The 12,614-nt window shown below is 36.0% G+C and overlaps 1 protein-coding gene across 3 annotated transcripts in view; it reads left to right on the plus strand.

The window, feature by feature from the left end:
- Positions 1-12,614, plus strand: part of ODAD2 (outer dynein arm docking complex subunit 2) — a 174,619-nt gene that overhangs the window by 84,890 nt on the left and 77,115 nt on the right. For all 3 annotated transcript variants that reach the window (XM_045812814.2, XM_045812816.2, XM_045812815.2), the window contains one exon: positions 11,280-11,394. In XM_045812814.2, coding sequence (XP_045668770.1) covers positions 11,280-11,394 — 115 coding nt within the window. The remainder of the gene's footprint in view (positions 1-11,279; positions 11,395-12,614) is intronic.

Consider the following 12,614-nt stretch of genomic DNA (forward strand, 5'->3'; position numbering starts at 1 on the left):
GGGTCAATTTTGGTAATTTGTGTTTCTCAGTGAATATATTTGTCTTCACTTAAGTTTAGTTAATTGGCACAGTTATTTATAATGTCCTTGTATTATTATTTTTATAGTTTTATCACTTACAGTTTCTGTAATAATTTGTGTTCCCTGTGTGTGTGTGTTTTTCGATCAGTCTGTCTGAAGTTCACACCCATTTTTTTTATAAAATGTGAGCTAACAATGATTTTTACACTTTTAAATATTTACGAAAAAATATTCAACAGAGATCATATGTTGCCTACACAGCCTAAAATATTCACTATCTGTCTCTTTACATAAAAAGTAAAGAATAATTGCTCTGGTGGTTTATCAGTATTATTCATCTTATTTTTATTTATCTTACTCATCTCGGGTTTAAGTTTTTGCTGCTTTTTCTACTCTCTTGAAGTAAAAGCTGTGATAGTTGATATTTTAAGCCCATTCTTTTGCCAATATGAGTATTTAAAGCTATATATTTGCCTCTCAGCACTATTTTAGCACGTCGCACAGATATGTTTCTTTTTATTTGATTCAAAATATTTCCTGAATTTCTTTATGAATTCTCATTGGCCCAGAGGTTATTTACAAGTGTTGCTTACTTGCCAAAAATTAAAGTATTTTCCAGAGGCCATATCATTATTGATTTCTATTTATTTATTTATTTATTTATTTATTTATTTATTATTTATTTTTAAGTTTTTTTTTTTTTAAGATTTTATTTATTTATTTGGCAGAGAGAGAGACAGGCAGCGAGAGAGGGAACACAGGCAGGGGGAGCGGGAGAGGAAGAAGCAGGCTCCCAGCGGAGGAGCCTGATATGGGGCTTGATCCCAGGACTCCGGGATCACACCCTGAGCAGAAGGCAGACGCTTAAAGACTAAGCCACCCAGGCGCCCCTGATTTCTATTTTAAAACGATGTCAGAGATTATATTCTCTGAGATTTTAACTTTTTCATATTTAGCTTTATGGCCTGGCCACGTGGTCCATTTTTGCAAATATTCTGTTTGCATGGGAGAAAAAAATGTGTATTCTGCAGTTGTTGTGGGTAATGTTTTTAAAATGTTGATTAGGTCAGGTTGGTTAGGTGTGTTGTTCAGTCTTCTGTATCTCTATACATTTTTTTCCTATTCTGTCAACTCCTGAGAAAGGGTGTTAAAGTTGTCCACCATGGTTATCAATTTATTCATTTCTAGTTTTCTTTATGTATTTGTAATTCCCTCCATGGACAATAAGAAACTGATTCCCATCTGTACTTCTTAGACCTAGCTCCCTGTATGTGACCAGTCCTCCATGTTCACCCCCATCTTGTCTCCTTTGCAGATGCTATCCTCTCCCTGCTTTGGCTCTGATTCAACATGCTGGACTGCCCAGAATCCTGCATGTTCTCTTTATCCTATTCAGGCTCTTGGAACCTCATGCTGGGTCACCTTCCCCTTGTATGTCTTCACTCCTCACTTTGCTCGATCTCTGATTCCCCATGCAGGCCCCTCCACTGTGTTGTTACCCTTCTCACCTGGTTCAGGCTCATCATTATGCAATCCTTCTCCTAGGGTTCTATCTACCCATATTGAGTTGTCCCCCTAGAGGCTGCTCTGATCACTTAGGATCGGATACCCCATGCCTGTTTTACCCTAACCTTAGAGATTCCCTCTTCATCTTCTTGGGCTCTAACAACCCCTGTGGGGCCACTAAAGCCTTTTTACCTTCTACCATTGTTTTCCCACACATAATGATTTTGGGGCTGAATTATTCAGGAGGCACAGGGAAGGGGCTTTACCATTATTTTTGAAAGATATTTTTACTCAGTTTAGAAGTCTGTTTTTCTTCTAGCACATTATAAATGCCATTCTCTTGTATTTTTGCTTTCATTGTTTCCTGTGAGAAGTCAGCTTTCATTTTATTTTAATTCCCTATACCTGATGTGCCTTTTTTCTTTAGCTGGTTTTAAGATCAGCTTCTTAGCTTTGGATTTCAGCAGTTTGATTATGATATGCTGAAGGTGTGGTTTTCTTTGTATTTTTTCTGTTTAGGGTTCACTGTGCTTCTTCTTCCATCAGTTTTAGACATCAATCATTGTCTTCACAAATATTCTTTGGTCTCATTCTCTCTCTCTCTTCCTGAAACTCCGATTGCACACATATTATTTCATTTAATATTCCACAGACATTGGACTCTTCTTTTTTTTCATTTTTTTCTCCTTATTTTTCAGTTTGGATAACTTGCCTTAAAAGTTCACAGATTCCTTTCTCTGCTATTTCCAGTTTGTTCTTAAGTCCATCTAATAAATTCTTCATTTCTCATACTGCAGTTTTCAAGTCTAGCATTTCCAAAAGGTCTTTTTAAAAATAGTTTTTGTGTCTGGTTGCAGACTTTTCTTTCTTTTAAATTCAATTTTAAACATTTTCAAAAATTACATAACCTTAGTCAAATTATATAAGTGCCTCTTAATCAGGAAACAACAAATTATTTTATACAATTAAAGGGTATCCATTTGGTAGGTTATTGTTCAGTCATTAGAGCTCATACCCATACTATTAAAAACAAATGAGTAGGGGTGCCTGAGTGGCCCAGTTGGTTAAGCACCCAACTCTTGATTTAGACTCAGGTCATGATCTCAGGGTTGTCATATCAAGCCCTGAGTGGGGCTCCATGCTGGGCATGCAGCCTGCTTAAGATCCTTTCTCTCCTTCTCCCTCTGCCCCCTCCCCCCAAAAAGGAAAGAAAACAAGTAATTGTGCAGGTGTGGACAGATTAATGGAACACAATAGATACACTAAATATATATCTATATCTATATAGCTATATACCTATGTAACTACATATCAAAATTTAGGATATTATGGGGCGCCTGGGTGGCACAGCGGTTAAGCGTCTGCCTTCGGCTAAGGGCGTGATCCCGGCGTTATGGGATAGAGCCCCACATCAGGCTCTTCGGCTAGGAGCCTGCTTCTTCCTCTCCCACTCCCCCTGCTTGTGTTCCCTCTCTCCCTGGCTGTCTCTCTCTCTGTCAAATAAATAAATAAAATCTTTTAAAAAAAAATTTAGGATATTATGACTGGTATGAGGTTATATGTCACTGTGGTTTTGATTTGCGTCTCCCTGATGATGAGTGATGTTGAGCATCTTCTCATGTGTCTCTTGGCCATCTGGATGTCTCCTTTGGAAAATGCCTATTCGGGGACTGTGTGTATTTTTTAATCAGATTATTTTTGGGCTTTTGGTGTTGAGTTGTATTTCTTTAAATATTTTGGATATTAATCCCTTATCAGATATATTTTCTCCCATTTAGTAGGTTGCCTTTTTGTTTTGTTGAGTTTCCTTTGTTGTACAAAAGCTTTTTAATGTCCCAATATTCATTTTTGCTTTTGTTTACTCTGCCTGAGGAGACAGATGCACTTTACTTAAATTTTTAAAATTTTAGGATATTATCAGAGTGGCCATAAAAAAAAAGCTGGATCTCTACTTCCTTCTTATAGAAAATTCAGGTAATTAACAGATTTAAGTATAAACAAAATATTTTATAAGAGAACAAAAGAAATATTCCAGTTTTATTATCTTGGGATGTGGATGGCTATTCTAAGCATAAGTAAAAGATCAAAATCATAAAGGAAATAATTGATAGATTCAATTATATAGGATTTTAAAGCTGAGGAAGAATGAAAGAAGAGATAAATCTCCTTTGCTTCCACTGGAAATGACCATTTTAGTAACTCCTTACTCAACAAATTAGTAACTAAAGGGAAAGGATTAAACATTTATTCTGCCTTTCTGTAGGGTAACTAACCCCCCAGTTGATGAGATGAAGCTCTTCTTTATAAAAGAATGCCAGTTAATAAATAGAGTAGACAAAATTCAAAAAATAACTACAACTCCCAATAAAATAATTATTTTAGGCAAGGATAATTAGTAGATGCTAAAACTTTAGGGTAGGGAAAATGTTGTTAGGACAGGACCTTCTTAGAGTGACAAAGTGTCACCACACAGATTGTTATTCAATGAAAATGGAAACATACATCTTTATAATGAAGATATATAATGGTTATTGGCATAATTAAATGACCGAACTTGGCATCACTAAGAGTGGAGGACTGATATTATGAGCCTCTGAATGTGTTGTGCAATGTGAGGTACATAGCATCTCCTTTGATGTATTTTGCCAAAAATATGTAATTTGATTCAAACTCAGATTTTAGTTCTAATTTCCTGTTCATAGAAAACACAGAGAGTAGAGGAAAAATTTAATGACACCTTGAGAAAGCAGTCAAACTCTGATCGTAGGACTTGATCTGTTTAAAAAGTCAGTGCCATAAAGGTATTCTATAATAAAAGAGACTTTAAAAAATATCAAAAATATAGAGCACGATCCTTGTTTGAAAACAGGTTTTGTTTGTTTATAAAGCTCTAAAGGAGGTTTTGGGAGCAACTGGAAATATTTGAATCTGAACTAGATACTTAATTATATTAGGGAATTGCTTTTAAGTTTCTCAAATGTAACAGTGGTACAATGATCGCATAAAAGGTCACACTTTTTTTTAAAGATGAAAATTTGAAAATTTTAGTTGTGAATTGTTGTATTTCTAATTTTATGTGCAAATGTCTAGAAAAAATGAACACACACATATTGATAGATGATGCAGACAGGTTTTGAAAGTTGTGCCCATTGGTGTTTATTTTACCTTTAAAAACTCTTAAGTATATTTGGAATTTTCCATAATGACAAGGGGAAAAAAGAATTAAGATGAAAAATTAAAGTTTTTGCGCTTAATGGCAAAATTAAGATAGTTGCTAATGCTGGTGACTGGTTTTCTTATCTTGGATGTGGAATCAAGTCAACATAACTTTTATGGAGAACAGTCTGTTATAGATTAAAAATTAAAATATACAGAATCTTTACTGAGCAATTGCATTTCTTAGTATTTGTCCTTAGAAGATGATCAGTGTTTTGCAAAAGGATGCAAGGATGGCCTTTGCAGTGTTATTTTTACTCCATTATTATGCAAAACAAGAAATAACCTAATTTCAATTAATAAAGGATTAGTTAAATATATTATGGTGCATCAATGCAACAATACTATCTTGCCATTAAAAGTGATTCCAAAAATCCATATTCTTTGCATTCATTGACATAGAAGCTCTGTTACATGTATTGAATCTGTTACAGATTATAAAACAGAAGGGGTAATGAGTGGAATGGGTGTCTTGTCATTGTCATGACCATAAATATTAACATTTGCATTGGTCCTTTTTGCTTTCTGTTTTGGGCAAACCATACCTCAGCTGCTTTTAATGTACTCATCTAAATCATGTAATAATTTTTGGGGGGAGAAGAAAGAAAAGATAAAGTATGTTTTATTTGCTTATACAACCAACACATCCTACAGAGTTGGTCAGGCACTCTACTTCTATTTTCTCACTGAATAATAAAAGTGTTGGAGTGGATGTTCTCTAGGATCTAATACTAAAATTGGATGAATGTAATGATGACTGAGTAACTTCCATTTAGTGTTTCCTGAAAATGATGGGTTCTCCATGCCAGGGACTGCATCAGGTAGCAGAATACCCTTCTCCGTAGCCCCATACTAGCTTCCCTCACCCCCACAGGCTCCTGCCACATGTCACTGTTGCATGGACAGTCTCTTTGCACCCCCCACCTCCATCCCACCACACTTGCCTGGTTAATTTTTCTCTAGTCACTTTTCAACATTTCATATAATGTGCAGATTTCACTTTTATTCTATGTCTTTTCCCAAAAGAATATTCGCTCCATGAGAGCAGGGATTTCTTTTTGCTTTCAAGGTGGAAAAATCCCCGGTACCTCAAAAGTTACCAGGCACCTGATAGGTACTCTCTTCATATTTACTGTAAGAATGACTTTTTTTTCTGAGAAAATGTTTCTGAGACTTTTCTAATCATATTGTTCACACAACTATAAGAGGATAGATTATCATTATATGCTTCCAGGGCCAAGAAATTCTGGGACATACCTTTCCAGAGGCTGTCACATTTACTTCCTTTCTTCAAATTTGGTCTCCCATAGAGTCTTTAATATAATATCTAGAGATATAATCATAAAAACTTAGAGAATCATTAGAAAAAAGTAAAATTTTTTTCTAATTATAGCTTTTTATGGGGATGATCATTTCATTCTGACATGCTTTTTTGTGTTTCCATTTTTACTGAGTTGCCAACTTCATTTCAAACCCTATAGATTTCAGTTGCATCCTTTAATGTGGTGTAAGAATATCATGTTCTCCCAGGCTAGCCACATTTAGTGCAAGCCATTGTCAGATAATAATATTTACCAGTGTACTTCTCAGTGAAAATTGTGAAATTTTTAGAAATCATGTAAAATTATGGTTTCAAAATAGTTGTATTGACATTGCCAGAAAGAAACTCTACAACCTGGGCCATGCCTATTGTGTGGGCACAGACTCTTCACTTTTGTTTATATATGTGTCCTCAATGAACAGGCAAGCCAGCCAGACTTCTTACCAATCTTGCAAATATTATTACAACAACAACAACAAACTGAGATAGATAACAAGCAGCTACATCATTTTTGGTTTGTTTGGGTTTGTTTAATAGCCAGAGTATGAATATGTATTCATCTTTCCGGAACTATTATTCTGCCAGCCACACAGTTTGGTTTCTGTGATAAAGTTGAAGATTTTGAAAATACAATTCAGTTTTGTGTTTATAATGTCAAAGAATTAATGTAAAATTCAACTGATAATAAAAATGGGAAGAGCTTAGCTACTACTGGAAATGAATTCAGAGCAAGATGCCAATCAGATTAAAAAACTATACAAAAGGAGATAAACCCATTGCAATGGACAGGGGGTGTAAATTAATGCCACTTATAAGCCCATCACTGTATATGTAAGAAGCAATAAACTTATAAAGAAATTCTATGAAAATGCACTTTCAACTTCAGACAACTTCAAATGAAAAATTAATGGTTAGATTTAGAACTTGAACAGGTACTTTGCAAGAATGAAGTTAGAAATGAATGTATTTATGTTGGGAGAGATTTTTGAATCATGGAGCAAAGACTATCTTGCTTCAGGTTCATTTAACCAATATTCACTAGCTGTGGTAGCATGCTTGAAGCATAGTAGGTGGTACATGAGTCCTGCAGTCAAGGAAATTACACAATAATTATAGTAATAATGGGGAGGTGACGGGCATTGAGGAGGGCACATGATGTGATGAGCACTGGGTGTTACATGTAACTGATGAATTACTGAACTCTACATCTGAAACTAATGATGTTGGCTAATTGAATTTAAATTAAAATTTTTTTAATTTAAAAATTAAATTTAAAAAAAATAATGGGAAGGTAAGCATACACACATGACTACAAGGCAAAGCACTGTGCCATGAATATCAGAAAGGGGGAAAGCAAAACTCAAAAGAGGTTCAAGGCGGGAGAAGCCAGAGGATCTGTGGGAGAGGCTTCGTTATAGACCTTAAGAGATGGGCTATTACAGCAAAAGAGGGCAATGACATAGGGAAAGGCTTATAGTTGAGACAATTTCTGTAGCCTGTGCGTAAACTAGTGTCTCCCCTTTGTGTTTATACAGAGCCCCATACACCCATCTATTGTACCATTTATCATAATGGATTATAATTTTCTTTCTCCCTCACTAGACTGTCCTTTCCTGAAGTACAGTTAAAATCCTCTATATTTGCAGATTCTGTATTTGTGAATTCATATCCCTACCAAAATTTATTGGTAACCTCCAAATCAATACATACACCACTTTCGCTGTTATTCACAGACCTGTGCAGAGCAGGGGGAAATCTGAGACTCCTCGTGCACCTGTCCACCGGACGGTGAACAAGCTAGGCTCTGCCTTCTTGTTTCAGCTCTCCTACTGCAAACAAGTGTCTTTTTACAGCCTGTGTAGTGCCACATGCTTCACATGTTTGTATTTTGAGTTGGTTATTTTGCTGCTTAAAACGGTCCCTAAGCAGAGTGCTGAAGAGCTATCCAGTCTAATGTTTCCAAGTGCAAGAAGGTTGTGATGTGCCTTACAGAGCAAATATGTGTTAGGGAAGCTTTGCTCAGGATGAACGGCAGTGCTGCTGGCCATGGGTTGGTTCAATGTTAATGAATCAACAATATATATTAAATAAGGTGCTTCAAACAGAAACACACATAGAAGATGGTTATAGATTGATAAGTTGACAAAAATATTCTGAACAGAGGCTCTCAGGAACAAAATTTTGTATTTTCCCCAGGAGCAATTGTTCAGTATTTACTAATTACCTGTGCTGAGTGACGTTATAGAACATAACTACCCCGCACAATGAGAATTGACTGTATCCGGTATTTCTCTATGCTTAGCACTTAGTGTTTAGTAGATGGCTCAAGAGTTTTATGAGCAAATGCCTGAATATTGGGAATTGGGAGGGATAAACCAGCTCATTGGAAATGTTAAATACTGCGTTCAGGAATCAGGGTTTTAATACCACACAGGCAATGCGAAGCCATTGGAAAATTTCTCCTGGGAATGCAAGCATTGATTGAATGTACCAGGTGGTGTGATGGACAGAATGAATATCCCTGGGGACCTGCTCCCAAGGAGCTACCACAGAAACTCCAAAAGGTCCTTTAGGAAGATTAATTTCTCAGGGCTTTATAGGATGGATAGAAGTGAGAGAAATCGAAGACGCAAAACCAAGGGAGCAGCTACCATGACCATCGCGATATGTCGTGGTGAAGACCAGAATTAGGGTGCTGGCAAGAGGAAGGGGAAGCACAGGGCAGATACTTGGCTTCTTTCTTTTCTTTTTTTTAAGATTTTAAGATTTTCTTTTCTTTTTTTTTAATTTATTTGAGAGCGAGTGCACGCTCATGAGCAGGGGGAGGGATAGAAGGAGAAAGAATCTCAAGTAGACTCCCTGTTGAGTATGGGCCTGCCACGGGGCTCTATATCATCACCCTGAGGTCATGACCTGAGCTGAAATCAAGAGTTGGCCACTCAACTCACTGAGCCACCAGGTGCCCTGATACTTGGCTTATTGTGAAATCAGCAGTAAATAACTTGATACAGAAAATGAGGGAGATGGAAAGGACAAAGTTAAATCCTGTAGTTTGCTACCCCCCCCAACTTTGTCAGTTCCTGTGTTTGCAAATGTGTTTCAATCATGTTTCCCTCATCTAAGGTTATTGCTCTGTGCTGTGCTGACTCTTAAAGCATCAGTGATGGGGTCACAATCCTCCTCTGTTACAAGTAAGCAGCTGATGAGTTAGTTGCTTAGGGTTTGGGGTGATGACTGAGGACAAAAGATGTAGTTTTACAATTAATAGTGAATTTTTATGGTTAATTGTGAAATTTTGCCTGGGGGGAAAGCGGTCCACACCGAATTATCCCTTTAAAAAAAAAAAAACACCCTGAAAGGCATGCCATGCAAACGACTTCTGCTGTAATGTGAAGTTATGTCCAGCTCTGTACAGTTAAATATTACTAATGCAAATTTTACTGCTACGTTTGCAAGAGGGTAGGACAGAACTATTGTTCATTGAGAATCTGCATGTGAAAAAATACAGAGACCCAAGGATCAGCAGCCCTTAGGCTTTCAGTGGGATATGTAAAGCAGTAAGATGGTTTAACTTTGTAAAGTAAATCCTTCATTGTGAAGTGCTCGGTATCTTCACATTTTCCATCAGTTGAAAAATAAAACTTTTTCTCTCAGCATGATATTGACAGAAAACTTCAGGTTTGGAAAGCTATTTAGTTAAACTTCGTGTTAAAATACTTTCTCAGTGTGCTTTTTTCTAATTAAAAGTCATTTTCTAAAGAGACAATTTGTATCTTACTACAAGCTATTTGCATTATCAACTATTTTATAAGGTTATGCAAAGCTGATATCATACTTGGACCCTTTGAAATAACACATATATTTCTTTCCTGGCAAACTCATCTCAGATAATCAAGAAACGTAGTTGTCTTTATTTCAATTTTCAAGAAAGAATTTGAATGGCATTCTAAGCTAGTAGTATTTATTCTCTCTGCGGCTAAATACTACTTGTGTTTAACTCAACCTGAGATTAAAAATCAAAGCAGTTTTGATGTTCTTTATCTTTTTTCATTTGCTTTGAGTTTCACCTATCTTTCTGAACAAAGCCATGTTTGTAAAGGATATTAAGTTTTGTTTGGCCACCTTCTCAACTGCAAGTGTTCTCAGTGGACCTTAATGCAAGGTTACGCTCCCTGGACTGATTGATATATAAACAGAAGACAGATGGTGTAGAGATGACTCTGATGATAATTCATTTTTCAGCTACTCATGAAGGTATTTTGATTACAGTGTGTTTAAGTAATTATGACACAGTCTGCAATGTTAGTCTTGCTGAGAAGGGAGCACATGGAAAACAAGTTACGTGTTATCCGTGCCTAACAAAGGGTGCACTGTGGTGTAATGATTTTAATCCCTAATGCTAGATTAGGACTGGAGGAGTTTAAAATATGTCATACAGTAAGGTAAGTCAATTAAACGTAGACCAAATAAAAAAGGTAACTTCACAGTTTTGAGGCATAAATATTTGTTTTGGAAAGTATATAGATGTTACTATATGAAAGAAACCAGTATTTTGACATTTAGGTAACAGTCTGTGTACAGCTAATTAAAAAATTACATGGCTTGATTTTAAGTTTACATGAATCGTAATTATCATGGAGCTTGCTTTCTGTGTCATGAATTTAAAACTGAAATCAGAGAGCTGACAGTTCAGTAGCACATTCTATTCCTGCTGTTGTTAAAGTTTTTTTTAAGTAGGCTCCATACCCCGTATGGAGTCCAACCTGGGGCCTGAACTCACAACCCTGAGATCAAAACCTGAACTGAAACCAAGTGTCAGCCGCTTAACCAACTGAACCACCCAGGCTCTCCTGCTGTTGTTGAAGTTTTGAAAGAAAATCTAAGGGGCGCCCAGGTAGCACTCAGATGGTTAAGCATCTGCCTTTGACTCAGATCATGATCTCCAGGTCCTGGGATGGAGCCCCATGTTGGGCTCCCGGCTCAGCAGGGAGTCTGCTTCTCCCTCTCCCTCTGGCTTTCTCCCTGCTCATGCTCTCTCTCTCTCTGTATCTTTCTGTCTCAAATGAATAAATAAAATCTTAAAAAAAAAAGAAAATCTAAGCAAAATGTCAAAAGGAGAAAAAATAATTAGAATTGTGTGGATAGACAGGCCACTTAAGTTTTCATTTCTACATTCTAATTACAGTTTATACTTCTATTTTTGATCTCACAATAGGATAATTGATCGCTTAGATGGAGTTCGTTTGTTGTGGTCCCTGCTGAAAAATCCTCACCCAGACGTGAAGGCCAGTGCAGCTTGGGCCCTCTGTCCCTGCATCCAAAATGCTAAGGTAAGAACAGACTACAAATCAATCCCTTCTAGAATTCCTAATACCATCCTGAATAATGTCATCACAGGTCACTAGTTGCTTTTGACTTACTTTTGGTCCGATTCATCTGGTAGAAAAGAATGCTGAGTGTTTGTGCCAAAATAATTTTTGAGCAATGCCTTTTCCTGGTTAGTTTTTAAATGCCAAGTTCTGCCTGGCTGGTGGAATTGAAACAGGTATGCCAGGTAAGTCAAGAGGAAGAAAAGGTGACCATTCTTATCTCTTGGGTGATAAGAAAATTGTCTGTATTTACCTCCTACTTGAAGAAGCATAAAATTGTTTCTGTCTTATTTATATAGCCTGAAATATGACAGTGAAAGATCACTAAGTTCTTTGTTACTCTGAAAAAGTAAAATAATTTCATGAATCCCACTTTTCTTTATCAATAAAGACTGGATATAAAAACTGTAAATACAATTTTTACATGACAAAAAAAAAGACTGAACTGGAAGTCTTTTAGCTCTTCATTTGTAAATTTTATTATTTTCTGTAAAGATCTCTTTTCAGCCTATTTCTATTTTCTTAAAAAATTTTTTCTTTGATTTAGAGATTGCCTTTTCAGGTCCTTGTTGCTAGAGATATTTTTCTCTGTTGAATATTTTTATCTAAAGGATTTTACTCCTATAATAAATTTAACATGACTCTAAATATCATCCTAAATATTTGTGACTGGAAATCATCTTTTGTAAAAAGTGAATTGTGATGTGTACTAATAATAGAGGAGACCTATTAGGAACTGGTTGATAGAACCATTTTTTTATAACAGCAAAATAAATATAATAAAACATAACATAATATTTTATAACATAAAAATAAAAACACCTCAAATGTCAACCTACAGGAAAATGGACAATAGGATGATACTATGGTCATATAATATATACAATGCAGCAGTAAAAAACATATTTCAGTAATGTACTCATCAATATCAATACACCTCATAAACATACTGAGCAAAAATACCAAGTTTCAGAAGTAGATATATAATGTAATTCCTGAGGTCCACAGAAATTTTTTAAATGTAAAATTTAAATGATATTACTTACGGACCAAGAAAGATCACACTAAGGAAATACCACTACATATCCTTGAAGGATATCCTTGTTAGTTACCTGAACTATTCAGCCCAGTCCTTCACTCATAAATATGAACAACTAAGGATCACCAAATATTTAAGGAAG

The sequence above is a fragment of the Ursus americanus genome, chromosome 31 (genome assembly GCF_024610735.1).
Source record: "Ursus americanus isolate L20-20 chromosome 31, mUrsAme1.1.p, whole genome shotgun sequence".
NCBI lineage: Eukaryota > Metazoa > Chordata > Mammalia > Carnivora > Ursidae > Ursus > Ursus americanus.